This window comes from Citrus clementina, unplaced genomic scaffold, assembly GCF_000493195.1.
Source record: "Citrus clementina cultivar Clemenules unplaced genomic scaffold, Citrus_clementina_v1.0 scaffold_4, whole genome shotgun sequence".
Lineage (NCBI taxonomy): Eukaryota > Viridiplantae > Streptophyta > Magnoliopsida > Sapindales > Rutaceae > Citrus > Citrus x clementina.
This window is the reverse complement of record NW_006262274.1, coordinates 13,932,352-13,951,631: the sequence shown is the minus strand read 5'-3', so window position 1 is coordinate 13,951,631 and position 19,280 is coordinate 13,932,352. Positions and strand designations below refer to the sequence as shown.

The window sequence follows — 19,280 nt, the reverse complement described above, 5'->3', positions numbered from 1 at the left end:
CTGCCCGTTAATAGCACGACAAAGCCACTTCCCCATAAAAACAGAACAACTTTCCCACTAACGTCATGACAAACGTCGTTAGGTGCTAAACCAACCAGACCTGGACACATATTAACGAGTCCCCACTTAACGGCGTGAAAAAGCCGCCTTTATTATTATTAATTAACTATTCCGACGCGATCATGTCGCTTTTATCTGGTCCCCGAGGCGTTTTACCGGCTGTAGCCGGTTTACTCACCGGTGACTGCCGGTTTCGCAAAAAAGATTGGTTAGAAATTGACCGCGGTTGAAATGATTGCTCCGCGGTTTTGACCACTCTGGTTAAGTCTCGCGAGACACAACCAACACAACGCAATACAACACAAACAGCTCTAGAGAGAGAAAGAAAGAGAGACTCTGCGTACGAGCTGTGTGGCTCTGGCACCTGTAATTGATAACTGAGCTGGTTGCAGTAGAGAGAGAGAGATAGTGACTAGAGAGAAGGAGATAAGAGTCTTCGAAAAAATTGATGCTTAAATCGAGAAATTTGGCTTGTGAATTGATTGAGAGAGAGAGAGAGAGAGAGAGAGAGAGCGAGAGAGAGGGAGGGAAATTGTCTCTGCGTTTAGAGGTTCGCGTGTTGTCGTTTTGAGCTTTAGCAGATGAGAGATCTGAGCTTGAAAGGGACTTGAATTGGGAAAAGAGAAGATAAAGCAAATAAAATGGCAGCAGCTGCTTCTTCTTCAGAGGTGTCTATGAAGTCTTGTAACGAGACTGGTAGGATTCCTATGGAAGGGCAGAATAGTAATTCCACAACTTCCGGTGTCAAACGAGGTATAGTTCCGGTCGTTTTTTCGGTCTGTTTTTTAGCATTTCGGTGTCAGAATTTCGTCGATTCAGTTCCTCAATTTTTTCCGGTGTTATTACAGTTGGGGACCCCGAAATGGCGCTCTACACGGAGCTGTGGCATGCCTGCGCCGGTCCTTTGGTCACCGTCCCTCGAGAAGGCGAGCGCGTGTACTACTTCCCTCAAGGCCACATAGAGCAGGTTTTGTACATATTTTGGTTGAATAATATTATATTATATTTTCATTTTATTTGCTTTTTTCTAATTTTTTTCTTTTTTTTTTTCAATTTCTGAAAAAAATTTCTTTTTTGAAATTAATAAATTAGGTGGAAGCGTCAACTAATCAGGTCGCAGACCAGCAAATGCCAGTTTATGATCTTCCTTCAAAGATACTCTGTCGTGTAATTAACGTCCAATTAAAGGTAATTACGGTTTTAGGTTTAAACTTTCTTGAACTAATCTCTGTATTTTTGGTTTTTATTGTTGGTAATTAATTGTTATATGAATTTGATTACAGGCTGAACCTGATACTGATGAGGTGTTTGCACAAGTGACTTTACTTCCAGAGTCAAACGTAACTACTTCATCGATTTTCATCATGGCTTTGATTCTAGTACCATATGTAAAGCAGAAATTCTAATTGTTAGATTATGTTTTTTTGGTTAATGTTAGCAAGATGAGAACGCCGTGGAGAAAGAACCACCTCCACCCCCGCCACCAAGATTTCACGTGCATTCGTTTTGTAAAACACTAACGGCATCGGATACAAGTACTCATGGTGGGTTTTCGGTGCTGAGACGGCATGCTGATGAGTGTCTTCCACCCTTGGTTAGTTTGATGTGTTCCATTTCTGTTGTATTTGTGTTCTGTTTATTTGAATTGTAGAGATATTAACAGAGTGGTTGATTTGTGTTTTTCTCTGGACAGGACATGTCACGGCAGCCTCCCACACAGGAGTTGGCTGCTAAGGATTTGCATGGAAATGAGTGGCGGTTCCGGCATATTTTCAGGGGTATTGGTTATATATTTGACTTTTCTTTTCTAAAAAGTAAACCTTAACTTGCACTTTTTATTGTACTGGACCTGTCTTTGGTTGATTCCCTTTTGCGATTTTCCTTGTTGCTCCTAGTTGCACTCAAGCAGTACTCAACTCTCTCTTTTAGTAATGTTCATTATTATGGGTCTATCAGGTCAACCACGTAGACACTTGCTTCAGAGTGGATGGAGTGTTTTTGTTAGCTCAAAAAGACTAGTTGCAGGGGATGCTTTTATATTTCTGAGGTTTGTTTGCAATTTTATTTTAATGGAATTTCTCTTCTAATCTGTCTCTTTGTTTTTCAGTGTTCGAAATAGACTAACTTAGGCCTTGTTTTAATTTCTAGGGGTGAGAATGGCGAACTTCGTGTTGGTGTAAGGCGAGCAATGAGGCAGCAGGGTAATGTTCCATCTTCAGTCATATCTAGTCACAGCATGCATCTCGGTGTCCTTGCCACTGCATGGCATGCTGTCTCCACGGGAACTATGTTCACTGTCTATTACAAGCCAAGGTATGGATTTTGAATATAGTTCGATTTTCATTTAACCTTAAAAAATGAATGGTTTATGCATTTCTTGGTCTTGGCCATTTCTTTTTTCGGTCTAGACATGAGTTTTGAGAGTTTTGCTAGTCATGACCAGTTCTGATTGTTGAAGAGTAAAGCTTATTTTGACGAACAATTTCTACTCATGGAAGTCCATGGTTTTACTTATATCATTCAACAATAAAGTTGACCTCAACTCTGAATTTCGTGTGATGTCCTTGTTTGGTGAAATTCTTGATTGCATGTCCTTGTTTGGTGAAATTCTTGATTGCACACATTGATATGTGATGTTTGATGCAGAACAAGCCCATCAGAGTTCATTGTTCCGTATGATCAGTACATGGAATCCATCAAGAACAATTATTCAATTGGAATGCGATTTAAAATGAGATTTGAAGGTGAAGAGGCTCCTGAGCAGAGGTATGCCCTGTTGGTGATGGTTTATTACTTTACTGATACAATACCTTATTATTCTGCAATTATTTTGGAAGTTACATACTTAATGTACTATATGTAAATCTATTTAGTCTTTCTGCATGTCTTTTGAGAAAATTTGCCACAATTTTGTTATGTTGGGACTTTGAGACAACAATAGCTGTTCTTACCGGCGCTAATTTTTTCTTCTCGTCTGAGTTGACAGTTATTTGACTGTTTATTTAAATGTCTCTTGTAGGTTTACTGGGACCATAGTTGGAATTGAAGATGCTGACCCCCAGAGGTGGCGAGATTCCAAATGGAGATGCCTTAAGGTAGTGTTAGTTTTTATCAAGTGTGATGTTGCTGTTTTTATCTATGATTCTAAAACAAAGTCTTAATTTTCACTTTAGGTGAGATGGGATGAGACTTCTACCATACCTCGCCCAGAGAGAGTTTCTCCCTGGAAGATAGAACCTGCATTGGCTCCTCCAGCACTTAATTCTCTTCCGATGCCTAGGCCCAAAAGGCCCAGATCAAACATGTTGCCCTCATCACCTGACTCGTCTGTTCTCACTAGGGAAGGTGTGGTAACATGTACCCTTTTATTTTTGTTTATATTTACTCAAGACATTTATACCAAAAGATCATTTGATATTTGACTAGTCTTTTCTGAAACTTTTCAGGTTCATCTAAACTAAATGTAGACCCTTCATCAGCTACTGGATTTTCAAGGGTCTTGCAAGGTCAAGAATTCTCGACCTTGAGAGGCAATTTTGCAGAGAGAGAAAGTAACGAGTCTGACACTGCTGAAAAGTCTGTTGTGTGGCCACCTTCACTTGATGATGAGAAGATTGATGTGGTGTCTGCTTCAAGAAGATATGGATCAGAGAACTGGGTGCCACCAGGGAGGCATGAACCAGTGTACACTGATTTGCTGTCAGGATTTGGAGCAAATGCTGATCCCTCCCATGGGTTTAGTTCACCTTTTGCTGATGCAGTTCCAGTAAGAAAAAGTGTACTGGATCAAGAGGGGAAGTTTAACTTGGTTGCTCGACCATGGTCCTTGATGCCCTCTGGTCCATCACTTAAAATGCCAGAGTCTAATGCAAAAGTTCCGGTACAAGGTGGTGATGTAAATTATCAAGTGCGTGGTAATGTTAGATATGGCGGGTTTGGTGACTATCCCATGCTTAACGGCAATAGAGTTGAGCACTCACATGGAAACTGGTTAATGCCCCCCCTTCCCCCTTCTAATTTTGAAAATTCAGCTCATTCGAGAGAGTTGATGCCCAAATCAGCAATGGTGCAAGACCAAGAGGCTGGAAAATCTAAGGACTGCAAGCTTTTTGGCATTCCCCTCTTCAGTAACCATGTTATGCCAGAGCCAGTAGTGTCACATAGAAACACCATGAATGACCCGGCTGGAAACTTAGATCAACAATTTCGTGCATTTGAATCAGATCAAAAGTCGGACCATTCTAAAAGCTCAAAATTGGCAGATGATAATCAAGTTTTCAATGAGCACGAGAAACTGTCCCAGCCTTCTCAGACCCACACTAAGGATGTTCGTAGCAAAACACAGTGTGGTTCGACTAGGAGTTGTACTAAGGTTCCTCTCCCTCTCTGACAATCTCTACTTGGTAATTTGCAGTTGGTAGTAGTTAAATATTAACAACTATGTCCTTCAAATGTGTGGATTTCAGGTTCAAAAGCAGGGAATTGCACTTGGTAGGTCTGTGGATCTTTCTAAGTTCAACAACTATGACGAATTGATTGCCGAACTGGATCAGTTATTTGAATTTGATGGTGAATTAATGGCTCCCAAGAAAAATTGGATTATTGTATATACTGATGATGAGGGTGACATGATGCTTGTTGGAGATGATCCATGGCAGTAAGGATTCTTATTCCATTCTTTAAAATATATACCCAGTGACTTTCTAGTGAACTTAATTTTTTCCCTCTAATTAGGCCTTGGTTAATCAACAGCTGCTTATGTGTTAATCAGGGAGTTTTGTGGTATGGTACGCAAAATTTTCATCTACACAAAAGAGGAGGTCCTGAAGATGAACTCAGTGTCTTTTAGCTCGAAGGGTGAGGATAGTCCAATGAATGGGGACGGCATTGATGCAAAAGAAGTGAAACAGCCACTTCCTTTAGCATCCAATGCAGAGAATTTTTAGGTGTGGTTTTGATGGTTCAAGGTAAGTTTCATGGGTTGATAAGTTTCTAAGCTTTAAACATGCCTAATCCCATAGATTTTCATTATGAAAATGCTCGAGCTGATGATCCCTGTACTACTGGCCATTTTTTGTGCACTATTTTTTTTTTAAGGAATTTATGTTTTGATAATAGATCTGATTTTGCTTTCTTATGTTAGGTTTTGTTGCAGCATCAGAAAGAAGATATTCAGGGCATTCTATTTTGGATTATGAACTAATAGATGGATGTCAATCCTCCTCGTAGACGGCATGACTATCCAATTTTGGGCATGGTATATGGTGTCCGACTCATATAATACATTCAATATGTATACCCCCTATTTTGAGCATGGCAATTCTAGCTTTTGCTTTCCCGAACGATCCCTTTTTGTACATAGTTGTTTACCCCTCTTTTCCAACCTCTTAATGTAAGTAGCCTAAGTTTTATACATCTTCTGGTGCCTTCTTGGGAAAGCCTACAGGCATATGTTTGTTTTGTTGGTTTTCTGTTCGCGGATCTCCATTCACTAGGATTTTTAGCAGGTGTAGTAAGGGCTAATGACTTTGTAAGTCTTTGCAAAATAGTCATAAGATAGTAGAATCTATTAGTTTATGTTGTGTTGCTATATATAAGTATATCTTCATGTAACTGGTAATAGTGAGGCAATTGAAGGACAAACTACATGACTGTCTCTTCAATTGAATTAATTGCGGTAGATGAGTGATTTCAGCTGTGGAATTTTTTTTTTCCGAATTGCAGAAGTCATGTTGCCCTGCAATATGCCAATTTTTATATGAATTAAAGTGGGAAGTATCGTTGACGCTGTCGGCGGCTCCATCGGTGGTGTCTTTGCTCTTCTCCCCCTCTAGCAGGGCAACATGCCAATTTTTATATGAATTAAAGTGGGAAGTATCGTTGACGCTGTCGGCGGCTCCATCGGTGGTGTCTTTGCTCTTCTCCCCCTCTAGCTTAAACGAGAAGCAAGTTCATGTTGTAGAATTATCGCCGGAAATGCATGAGCCCATCTCGATTACTGGGGAGTTAACCGAATTTGGTTATGAAGGTTTTAACCGAGACTTATTGCCGGAAATTTATGAGAAACACATGGCTTTTATTTCACAGTGCAAGTTGACTTCTACAGTTTACTTCACTGCCAAATTCAGTAATCAGAACTCGGGAAAAGGACTTTTTATCAGAAAGCTTGAACATACAATGTTCGGCTCCTCGAAGGGCATATAACTATAAAATGCATTTCTAGCTATTTTAAGGCAACCTACAACTTTAAAAGACTGCCAAGTTAAATGTAGCTTGAAGGCGGTGGCAGGCAGGGGGAAATGGAACAGATGACTACTGCTATCGCTTTTTAACTTGGAGAAATTGAAGAAAACTACATCATGCCATGGAAGCCGGCTGAATCCAAGAGTACCGCCTTGATTTGCTCAGGATGAACGTCCTGGCCTTCCTTGCATTGCTGAACGATAGAAACATATCAGGAACACATATTTAGGGAGGCAGTTCCTCAAAACAGATGTAGCAACAAGAAGAAATGTTTTCTTCAATGAAAGTATTACTAAGATCATGTACAATCAAACAAGGTTTTTCAATGAGATATTAAAATGCAGCACCAACAAACGAAAGCCAGACTATGACAGCTGCTCTTTGCATGTTTGAACAAATTAGAACATTACTTAGCTTGACTTGGAATTTCTACATGCCTCTCTTTTCAAAATTTCCTTTAGGAAATTCCAATTTATTTTATTTTATTTTTATCAGAGTGGTAAAATCATGTCATTTGAGATGTAATATTAATTTGAAGTTTACATAGTAGATAAAGGAATGATGACATGAAGACATACCTCGGCTCGGAAAACATCCATGGCAAAGCCATTGAAACAACTGATGACAGCTTGCTGGATATCTAGTCCAAGATTATCCAATGCCCTCATCGTGGAGAGCAAAAGACCTGGTCTACGGCTGCAAAACATGTGGATATTCACGGCTCTTCCTTCCCTCACCCTGACCTCAACCTACAGGAAGCAGCAAATCAAATATTAAGATTTTGTAACCACACTCGTAGTATCTGGGTGGTATCATCAGACACACAAGAGTGATTTATACTCTGAAATATTGCCTAGAAACATAATTCATAAACAGACAGATGCTTGAAATCCTCGTTATCTATAATAGTATGTTAGGTAATTATCATGCTCACTAATACAGTAGCACAAATTGGAGTAGTACAGTGTGGTTTGTGTGAGTAATATAATTGTATTCTTAAAAAAATGGGAAGAAGAAACAAAACATCTTAGGAGGAAACAGTAAATACAGACCAAAATAAGAAGATAAATCAAATAAATCATCTTGGAAGCATCCAAGAAAGGCAAAAGAAAGCTCCTGGCACTAAGAATTATACCCTTGCAGGTTGGCCATTTGGGCTTGGCAGTGAGCTGGGGCAAAGTTCATCCTTGATACGGCTGTGCAAGGCAGGTGGAGTCGGTGTCAAAGGATAGAAGCTTGTGGAAGGAGTCAATGCTGAACCAGGAGGGGTTGACTCCAATTCATTGTGGAGGTCATTGATCCTTTGGAGAAGTTCCTTCAAATACTCAATTGCATCCCCCAAAATTGAAGCCCTATCCATCTGTGAGTATGAAAAAGAGAATACATAATATCATCTCCATGATGCATAAGTTTAAAATGCAAAAGTCACAACATCCTATCTATATTATCTTCTCCAGAACATAACATAATCTGTGACCGACCAAGTGAAGAAGAAAACACTAAATAAACGCACTCGCATCAATAGCCTGAAATTGATTCAAGAATTGACTCACTTTCTTTCAAACACTAATATGCATCATTAATTAGCTTACACACTTTATTTCAAAGTTACAGAGATCTAGATAGATCCATAAAGAATTTGCGTTTATTCTGGAATTTCAGAGAATGATATAGACTGTATGGAAGTCTTAGGGTCCTGTAAAAATTCAGTATATACTGACTACTTTGTATCTGCCTCAGAGTTTCATCCCCAGTCCCTAATTTGAAGTTTTAAATCTATGGTGTGTCAGAAAACCTTCAAATTTGCACCAGCAAAGACAAATACAGCCGTTAAAAATGGAAAGAAAGGAAAATCAAACACATCAGTAAAACTGAGATCTCAAAAATGTAGGATTTTGCGGCTTCTGTTGAAAGAAAAAGGAAGAATTTGCTGTTTGCACCTTCAGACATGTTACATATTGAGAATTTAAATCCCTGCAAGTGGCCCATAACATAATGGTGAAATTTAAACCTCTCTACCAGATACCATGTGAGAGAAATTAATGCCACTTTCTTTAAGCATATTAGAGCATGAAAAAGAAAATAAGCCACTCCATCAATGAAACAGCAGCAAACAAGAAAAAAGCAGGCAGGATGATCCTAAGAACTTAAATCATGAGTGATTCTTTCTAGTGTCACGAGAAATAAGAATCCCAAAGAAGCAATTCATGCTGGGCTCACGAGAAAATAATGTAAAAAGAAATTCTTACTTTGCTAATCTTTGGAACAACCGACCGCAACATGTAGAGCCTATCATTGAGCTTCTTCCTGCGTCTCCTCTCCGCCATCAGATTCTTCGCTGGCAAACCCTTCTTCTTGCCCTTCTGATCTCCACCAGTGATAGTGCTAATTGCATTGGAGCTACTACCACCATTTTTTCCCATTTCCTCCACCTTATTATTTTCTAAAAAATCATCAGAATCATAGTTAAGACCCGACCCATCAACACTCACATCCTCCAAATCATCACTAATACTCAATTTCCTCTTTTTCTCATTATCTTCAGTCAGTTCTTTCTTACCTTTATCACTCTCAATCCCACTCAAAAGTTGGCTATTTTGTGTACCTAAAACCCCTAAACTGGCCTCATTACCACCTAAATTTTTCCTCAAAGCAGCTCTTTTTTGGAAAAGAGTGGGTTGTGCTCCCGTCGAAGGGAAAGTTTCAAGTGGCCTCAACAACTTAGACCTATTCAAAAACAGAGAATTCCCATTATTCTCATCAAAACCCCGAAAACCCGCGAAACTACTGCTACCATTTTCCGGGAATTGAAGCGTACGGTTAGTTCCAAATTGCGGATCAGAACATAAATTAGTAGCATTCATCTGATTATTGGCACTCAAATCATTGAAACCATTCAAAATCCCACCATTCCCCCTATTCAAAGCATGAGTTGCTTGTGTGTCAAGAAACCCCATTTCACCCAAATCAAAGCCATGCTCTAAAGAGTTGTTGTTGGACACAACATTCATGAATGAAGAAAAGGAGTTTTTTTGAGGCAAAAAGTAGTGAACTTGAGATGCATCAAAGTTGTTGAAAACAGAGGAAGATGGTGAACAAGAAGATGAAGAATCCACAGCGTTAAGCAACAGATTATCAGTTGTTGGGTCACCAAGGTTTGGTGGAAATGTAATATCTTGATGGTTATTTAAACTAGTATTACCAGTAACATACCAGTCATCTTCCACTTCAAGCATGGACTTGAATCCAGGAAGTGAACCCATTTCTTCTTCATTCTCTATCACACCATTGTTGTTGTCGTTGTTGTTACTGCAGCTCATGTTGTTAGTGTTGCAATTGTTGTTGATGCTGTTGCTGCTGTTGTTGTTTATGTTGTTTCTGGCCCACGCAGCTGAGCCTTCCTCTTCTTTCCCGTCCATCCAGACCACACCGTTTAGTCTAGAAAGCATTTTGTTTTCTCTTTGTGGGTGTTCTGTTTTCTCGAGAAACAAACAAGTGCAAATAGTTTGTTGAGAAAAGGGAGAGTTAAAAAAGAGTGAAGAGGACGTTGCAGATGGAAAAGGGCAAATGCTTTTTATTGAATCAGCAGCTCAGCAGATGCAGAGAGAGAAGATTGTGACGCGCTGGCCTTTGAACGTTACATTAATCGCTACTACTACTTGGTTGGCTTATTTTGTCTCTTTTTGCTTTTTTGGATGACCTTTTTGGTCCTCCTCTCTCACAAGTAAAACGTATATTTTGGTGCCCTTTGCCCTATTTCATGACACGTGGCATACTCGAAGAGAACTCCAGTAGATTTTATTTATTTTTCTTCATAGGCTTTATGCACTAATGCCGCCATTGCTGCTGGTTTTCAACTCTTAAAATCTACGGATGTACAATCTGATGTTTATTAGCAGTAGCGGTGCCCATGAATTCAATTTAGCATGGACAGATGGACTAAATTCAAACAGTAATATAATTTAAAAATAATCAATAAATAATAATATTAAAATAAGAATCATTAAAACATTTAATTGATCAAATTTATTTGTAACTGTCTTCAACGTGCTTTCATATGTTGAAAACTTTGAAGAATAATCTCATTATTAAGGCCGTAAAATATATCTTTTTCTATATGTACAATAAGATTATTATTCAACCATTAATCTCTCGTATGATTTCGCAGATGATTTTTTACAAATTTTATAGTTGAAAATGCTCTTGCAATTGTAGTTGTGACAACTGATAAAATCGATGTTAATGTCGTCAATAGATAAATTAATGAATACAATTAGTCGTTCTTAGTCTCCACTATTTTTCTTGGTAGTTCCTCAATCTCTTCTAATCCTGAAAAATTATTGTCAAAACCCAAATGCATAATGTAGACATGAAGTTGAATTTCAAGTGTCATAAGAACTATTAAAGATAAATCGTTTAGATAAAACTTAGTAAGACAAAGTAGTTCTTGTTTATCAAAAGCTGCAAAAGAGCCATCAGGCCATAAGCACGCCAAACAAATAAGCAACTCAATATGCATCTTATTTAAACAATTGCTTGATTCTTGAAGTTGCATGTCCAAAACTGTATAAAATAATTTAACACAAAAGTATTGAGGGTTAGGGATTTGACTCTTTTTTTTGTTTTTAGCATTTCAAAATAATGTGTAAAAATAAGTATGTGATATTTTAGTTATTTTTAGAATTTAATAGGGACTTTTATGATAAATCAAACTATAAATAGGATAAATGTCAAAATGAATTTAAAATTTTTTTAAAGTCAAATAGGTGTTTCAGCCCCTACTAATCTTAATGTGACACCACCATTGTCTGTAAGAACTCTCACGCATACTCGCTTAAAATTTTATCGAGATTATTTTAGAATCTACTCCCACCAAAGTATTGGAGAAAAATATATTCTTATTTCATATTTTCATGGAGAGGGTAGGAAACCCATGATGACTAAAATAGGTGTTCATTGATCAACATGCCCAATGGAAATATTGTTAAGAGTCAAAATCCATAAAATGATCTATACGTATAATTTGGTATCTTTTGAATAGTCTTCTACACAGATCGAAAATATGGGCCGAAAAAAAAAGAAAGCGTGATCTACTGCCATTTGACTAAAAGGATAAATCTATTTCTATTTTTCACTTGTGGGAAATTGAACCTGAGAGAAGTCGCTTAGAGGTGAGTATGACATCGAACTAGGATGCCCTGCTTCTCTGTGTTTTGTTCATTGAATCCTTTACTCATTATAAGGTTGCTTAAGCAAGTTGTCAAAGATGGGTGAAATCACATGTTACAATTTGACCCTTATCATAGATAGATGATTCTCAATTCTACCATTTAATTGACTTCAAGCCCATCTACTTTTTCAAATGGAACACGACAATGAAAATCTGCATGCAAGTTTTTAGTCACATTAAGTAAGATAGGGGAGGTGGCAACTCCATGCTCATATATAGTTTTATCTTAATAAAATCCAAAATCTCTCGTATTAAAAACCATAACTCATTACTTATATCATTGCATTTTATGGTGCCATTTCAGATGTGGTCCCAATCCCAAGAAGCAAATATGTGCTCTCTCACGGCATGATAGTTAATTACTTGCCGCAATTTGGCAGCACAGCATTGAAAACATTTTACTGGGCAAAGTGACTGCCTGGCTAAAAACATTACACTTGCATAATGAAGAGTTTTGTTGCTGGTTTTTGGAGATTCATATCGGTCTTCAAGCCAAATCTAGTTCAGGATTTGGCCCCTGACCCTAGAGACAAGATCACAATCTCTAGAAACAGGCTATTTCCTTTCTATTCTAAGCCAGCTAAACTTAAAACTGCAGCAGCTATTTCTGCTAGGTAGGCTTGATATTAATTATTAGCTACTAAGCTTATAATGATCTAGCTACTAAGCTTATAATGATCCAAACACAGGGAGGTTGTTTTTTTTTTTTGAGACTGATTAATCATCAGATTACTGCATTACACAGATATTTACAACAACTGCTTATTGTAGCAGAGGTATTACACTGATATTTACAATCAGATATACATGATTGGGACTTATATTATTACAATGAATTCTATTAAGTACATGCCCAATACAAATAACCACTCACAGGAAAGGATGTCCATACTTCACTTGTATTTCGCAAGGGAGAAGGATATAAAGAACATTTAGCCCCCACAATGCTTTTGTGGGGGCTAAAACCGCAGCAGCCCACCACTTCGGCCAAGGCCGAAGTGGCAACACAGGGAGGTTGTTAAAAGAGTTAAGGAGTCGTTTGATGAGATATCTGTATATCAATCTAATTGTTTGTAACGGGCCTTCTCATGATTTGAACTAGTTATGCTTCAGGGAACTTGTATTACAGCAAGAAAACCTATTCACAAGTGGGTGTTAAAAAAAAAAAAGTGTCACAGTAACTCATTGTAAAATTTACTTTAGTGTTTTAAATTGCAAACTGAAAATTGGGAAGACACGCCATTATATGTACGTATGTAAATTGTAGCATTGAATTATGAATATGAAGTGAAAGAAAGAGAGATTATACGACACTCAACAGCAGCAGCCAGCACAGTGAATGAGAATAATAAAATATATGTAGTAGATGATGATACAATAATAACAATAATAATGATGACAGGGAAAGGAAGCCAAGTATCTCGTGATGCTTTAAAAGTTCACCGCACCTACTGGGTGATGCTGGCCAATCAATTCAAATCCTCTTAAGCCGTGGCTGTGTCTCTGTGTCATCTTCTTTATTCACATATTTTCAGGATCTCGCTAGCTAGTTTGGTCTGTTCATCAACGGTTACTTTTTTCCTTTAGATGTGCCATACCAATCTCTAGTCTCTACTTTTCCTTTCTATTCTTCTGTTACTCGTCTACCGCCACACTTTTTCTTTTTCATTATAAATCTTTTTCAACTTTCATTATTAAGAAAAATTAATAATACTACACTTGTATAATTAGGGTTAGTTTGCAAGTGCTGGCATGCGATAGTCATCTGATACTACTCTCACTGTTCAGCTACTCGACGCCAATCCAAAATAGCCTATTAGTTTAGGAAATTTTAAAATAATTGTTGTTGGCCGTAAAAATAATTAATTGTGAAGAAAATTAGTTAAATATTTGACAAATTTTATTTTAAAAGTACTGTAAATTTTAAAAACAGTCGTATGCATATATGATAAATCTTACTATACTGAATTGTTGTAAGAGTGCAAATGACTAAAATTGACATAATATTGAACAAAATTTATTTAGACATTTATGAGCATGTGTGCATTACTAAAATAAAATTTTCATTTTGTTATTTTAATAGAATTGATAATAATAATTCTTTAAATTGAATAATTTTATTTACTAATTGAATAAGAATGATTTTGGATTTTTATAATATATGTGAAGATATACATGGAATTGCATTGATTATAAAACCAATTCTCAAAATTAGATTTTGAAAACTACTCATTACTTTTTTTTCAAAATCTACTGTAAGATGGATGATTTTGTCAAAAATTGATTTTTAAAAAAAATTTATCAAACACCAAAATTAGTTTCTTACCTTTCAACATTATTTTTGAACCTCTCAAAAGTAATTCCAAACAGACCCTTAGTTTGAATTATTATTTGTCATGTGTTGTGTGTTGGTTGACTTTATTTTAAGTGCGATAATTGTACTTTATTTGATTATCTTATAAATATATTGAATTATTTATTTATTATGTTAATCTCAAATCAAAACCAATAAAACCTAATATTTAATCAAGATTACAATTTATCATGCATATAAGAAAAAGAAATACAACTCATCAATTACACCTATAATATGGTAGTTTGATTTTCTTTTTTCTTTTTCTGATCAATGAAATGTTATGACATAAATTTAGTGATTTACTAAAAAATTTAGTTAATATGTTAGTCCCAAATCCGAACCACTAAAACTTAATATCTAATCGAGATTATCAATTTATCATGTATATAAAAAAAAGAAATGCAACTAATCTATTACACCTATAATGTGGTAGTTTGATTTTTTTTTTTTTTTTGTTTCTCAACGAAATGTTGTGATATAAATTTAGTGATTGAAGTTCATAACTAGAAAATATGAACTTACATCACCATTTGGACCCACTAAATCGATAATATATGTAAGTGAGTAGCTAGTGGAAATTAATGTGAAGCATTACGTTGAGTGTAATAAATGTTACATGTCCAAGTAAAATGTAAGAAAAGAGTGACAAGAATCTTAAATAAGATTTTTAGCAGATGGGCTGCAACTGGCCACTGCTAGTAGGGAAAGCAAGATGTCTTTAATATTTCTTGTATACACTCGTGATCTTGAGACATCATTGAAAATTGGCTCTGATTTTTCATTAATTAATTTGTGTATGTGCAAATTGGAAAACGATGCTTTTCAAAAAATACAAGGTGAGGATTGAAGATTGAGGATTATGTTTGGTTTGTAGTTAATGAGATGACGGTGGTGTGAGTCATTTTGTAAGATGTGATGGGTTAAATTTGTAAATATGTATTTATACGTTAGTTTACACAAAATCGGTATTGTATATCGTATATCAAAAGCACGTATCATCATAAAATTTGTTAAGTCCCTTAAAAAACAGTTACAAGTATGATTATGTTCGTGTTAAGTAATCAGATGATTATTAAATGTGTTACAATCATATCACTTATATTTCCTAAAATATTTACATTACTATAAAAAACTTATACCCATCCAATCCAATCTGCTTATTTAAGTTGGTTATTTCTGCACTTAAAGTTCATGAAACCACTGTGAAATTTTTTCAATGGAGTTGCCCCTTAAAGTTTGCATTTTGCATCAACTAATTATAGTACAGTTAAACACCTTATAAGAATCAGTTAAAAAAATCTATGGTAACTATTTTACCCCTACGGTTTAGGGTGTTTTGAATCGAGAAACCTCCAAAAAGAGAATCATCACAATCTAATTAATCAACTAATTTATCGTATTGGAGATCATGAGAAACTATCCATAAACAAGTGCTCTGGGTTGATAGCAATTCACAATAGCCCTTTCTAATCCCAATGCAGAGCCATATGATAGCTTTTTTTTTTTTTCGATGAGAAAGTAAGCCTTTCCATTGATTAAAATTGGAGAATAAAATCTACAGCAGGAACTGGGTAGTTTCCTATCCAAAGGACAGGGTCTACACGATCTAAAGCTACCTTTGCCAAATTATGAGCCATGACATTACACCTTCTTGATACAAAAAGAATAGATGCCGTGTTCTGCCCTTTTAAACATTCCTGAATTTCTTCTATGTTCCATGATATTTCAGTTAAGCTGCTCTTCCTTTTCAGAACAAGCTCCACAGCTTCTTTAGAGTCTGATTCAATAACAAAATGGGCACAATTTGCTTTCTTCGCTACTTGGATGCCTAGCAGCACAGCTTCAGCCTCTATGTTTGCAACATTGCGTTTAAGAGTAGTTCTCTGAGCTGCTGCAGCTACACAATCTCCTCTGGAATCTCTGACCACAGCTCCAATCCCTCCCCTTTGCTTAGATAAATTTGTAGCCGCATCTACATTTACTCTGAACAAGCCAAGTGGAGGGGGCTACCAAACTTGCTGCTCATTTTGCTGCTGCCCAACCAAAACATTATTTTTTCCAGATTTTATCCTCCTATATGACTCCACAACGGCTTCTGCTCTTGTAGCTGGAAACAAAGGATCTTTCATATTTCCTTCAAAGACAAAGCAATTCCTCAAGTGCCATATTGCCCAGCAAACTGCAATTATTTGTTCAATGTCTTTCTTCCCCCTCTTCATTGCTAACTCTTGCAGCACACTTAACATATCCTGATGAGCCATCTCCTTAATCTCTTCATAAAATTCTGTCAGCTTCCAAACTTTTTGGGCAACCTTACACCCCACCAGAGCATGAAATACATCTTCGCTCATACTACAACATCTCTGACACACTGGATCCCCTACAATTTTCCTCTTCCATAGATTTTCCACCGTTGGTAATACATTTTGAGCAGCCCTCCACATAAAAATCTTCACCTTCTCTGGAATGTCATTTACCCAAATAACCTTCCACAGTGTTTTGGAGCTGTCTAAGCAACTTGGCCTATCTGGAGATTTTAAATTCACTGCTAACTGGTATCCACTTTTGACCGAGTAGATTCCATGTTTATCAAAGTGCCATACCAACTTATCTGGTCTTGGAGTTTTTGGCAGTGAAGTTCTCAATATTCTTTCAGTAGTTTCTTTGGAAAAAGACTGCACAATCAAGTCTTCCCTCCACTTGTTGCTTCCATCAATTAACTCAGCCACCATCCCCTCTATTGATAAGCTGGGCTGTGGGTTTGCTCTAGGGATCTCAAAATTTTTTACCCAATTGTTTCTAGAAATTTTCACTTGCTTCCCATCTCTTATCCTCCATCTTAGGCCTTTATGCAATACTTGCCTACCCCACAGAATACTCCTCCATACAAAAGATGGATTGGACCTCAACTTCGCTTCCATAAAGCTAGAGTGCTTGAAGTATTTTGCCTTTAAAATCTGCGCCATTAAAGACTCGGGATTATGCAAGATTCTCTACCCCTGCTTTGCAATGAGGGCTTGGTTGAAACATGAAAGTTCTCTGAAGCCTATTCCCCCTCGTATCTTGGCATGGCATAGTCTTTCCCATCTAGCTCAATGTATGCTTCTGTGAGTATCAGAGGATCCCCACCAAAATCTTGAAATGGCTTTCTCAATATCCTCACAAAGGCCTTGGGGAATTTTGAAAACACTCATGCCATAGGTTGAGATTGCTTGAACAACAGCTTTGATTAACACTTCTTTGCCACCACAGGAAAATTTCTTGCTTTGCCAGTTGGAGAGTTTGCTCAAAACCCTTAACTTTATCTCATTAAAGAAGCTAATCTTCCTTTTCCCCACCATAGATGGAAGGCCAATGTATCTTTCATGTTTTGTGACAACATTCAGCCTAAAAATTTTCTTGAATTTCTCCTTTTGAATCTGACTTGTACCAGAGCTAAATAACATAGACGATTTTTCGAAGTTGAAAACCTGTCCCGAAGCTGCTGCATAGTAATAAAAAATGCCCTTCAAAATTCTGCAATCAATGTTGGACGCCCTTGCAAACACCAAACTATCATCAACAAATAAGAGATGTGTAACTGATAAACTCATGTTAAACTTTAGCCCCTGGGTGAGACTTCAATTTTCTGCCTGAACCAACAAATTTGAGAGCACCTCTGCACACATAATAAAGATATAAGGCGAGAGAGGACATCCCTGCCTTAAACCTCTCTGTGGGGTGATCAACCCTTTTGGCACTCTATTGATTAGAACTAAAAAACTAGTTGTAGATATGCAATTCATTACTAATCTCACCCATTTTTCAGAAAACCCCAACCTTTGCATTGTGTGCTTTACAAAATTCCATTATATTCTATCATATGCTTTACTAATGTCAAGCTTTAAAGCAACTAGCCCTTTTTTTTTACTTCTACTCTGTCTTATTTTATTCAAACACTCATATCCAATAACAATATTATCCGTAGTGAGTCTACCGAGAACAAAGGCACTTTGGGTGAGGGAGATGATATCATTTAAAATCCGTTTAAGTCTATTTGCCATTGTTTTTGCAATGATTCTATATATTACGTTACAAAGGCTAATAGGCCTAAACTCAGTCACTTTTTTTTGGCTTATTTACTTTCGGAATCAAAGCAATGTAGGTATCGTTTAAAGGTGCAAGGTTATCTCCCTTGTTTAAAATATGCATACAAGTTGTAACCACCCCCTCATTCACTGAGTTCCAGTGCTTCTGGAAAAACACAGCTAGGAGTCCATATGAGCTTGGTGCTTTCGTGGGGCACATTTGAGCTAGCGCTTCTGCAACTTCTTCTTCCGTGAAAGGCTGGTCCAAGTTGTTTCCCATCTCCTTTGTAACCTTTGCTGGCAATTCCTCTACAGCTACATCCATTTGCTTCCGAGAATGATTTGTTGAGCTGAAAATTTTTGAAAAGTACTCATAAAACAGTCGTTCCACTTCTTCCTCATTCTTTGTCCACTTCCCGCTTTCATCTTCCAAGCTGCGAATCTTGTTTTTGTTCTTTCTTGTAGAGGCCTTTGAGTGAAAGAAACATGTATTTTTGTCTCTTTCCTTCAGCCAATCCGCCCTCGACCTTTGTTTCCAAAAAACTTCCTCATCCAAAAGAATGTTATCTATCTTCATTTCTATTCTCCTAATCTCCTTTCCACTGTCTAGATGGCAGAAACCATTTTTCAAGTCTTTTAGCTTCTTTTTTAGCTGCTGTAATTTCTTTTTCCTTCCTTCAAATTCCTCTCTACTCCAAATCCTCAAATTCGCCAAAGACTACTTAGAAATCCTTTTGAAAATTTCAGCCGAATTTCCACCCTTTCAGCTGCTCCCCTCCATCCATTCTTTCTTAACAATTTCCTTGCATTTTTTATATGGACTCCACATGTCTTCATAGTGGATTCTATGAAAAGTTTTTCTGGAGTATCTGTTTCCCCTACCTTTCTCTAGGACCTCCATCATTAGAGGGTTATGATCGGAGCTCCAAGAAATTAAATTTTGGGCTGCCTTCTCTTGCAAACTTTCCCTCCAGCTACTATTTCCTAAACATTTGTCTAGCCTCTCTTCTATAATATTCACCTCGAATCTTCTATTTGACCATGTGAATGGATACTCGGTACTCCCCAAATCCGTTAGGTTAAAATCTTTTACTACTTCCTTGAAATCATTCACCATATTTGCCCTTCTATCTCTATCTCTAAATTTTTCATTTAAATTCAGAACCTCATTAAAGTCCCTGAAACATAGCCAATGAAGTGAAGATAAACCAGTTAACCTTCTTAACAGCTCCCATGTATGCTTTTTTTGATCCGTTTCAGGGTGGCTGTAAACTTCAATACATCTCTTTCCGGAATGCTACCTTACCGTCGCTAGAGCCAGACG

General features: G+C 37.1%; 2 protein-coding genes across 2 annotated transcripts; one reads left to right on the top strand and one right to left on the bottom strand.

Moving 5' to 3' along the window:
* The first annotated feature begins 313 nt into the window (after positions 1–313).
* Positions 314–5,501, top strand: LOC18043475 (auxin response factor 2B). The gene is made up of 15 exons (XM_006436882.2): positions 314–813; positions 909–1,027; positions 1,153–1,248; positions 1,344–1,400; positions 1,499–1,654; positions 1,754–1,838; positions 2,017–2,107; positions 2,209–2,373; positions 2,707–2,826; positions 3,080–3,155; positions 3,234–3,405; positions 3,507–4,432; positions 4,527–4,717; positions 4,832–5,027; positions 5,204–5,501. Exons 1-14 carry the CDS (start codon positions 702–704, stop codon positions 5,004–5,006), a joined length of 2,541 nt encoding a protein of 846 aa, XP_006436945.1. The 5' UTR covers positions 314–701; the 3' UTR covers positions 5,007–5,027; positions 5,204–5,501.
* Positions 5,397–10,096, bottom strand: LOC18043473 (transcription factor ICE1). The gene is made up of 4 exons (XM_024185798.1): positions 8,553–10,096; positions 7,439–7,663; positions 6,882–7,052; positions 5,397–6,496 (listed from the first exon to the last, which is right to left on the bottom strand). The coding sequence occupies exons 1-4, from the start codon at positions 9,750–9,752 to the stop codon at positions 6,413–6,415; spliced, it is 1,680 nt and encodes a 559-aa protein (XP_024041566.1). The 5' UTR covers positions 9,753–10,096; the 3' UTR covers positions 5,397–6,412.
* Between the last annotated feature and the right edge of the window lie 9,184 nt (positions 10,097–19,280).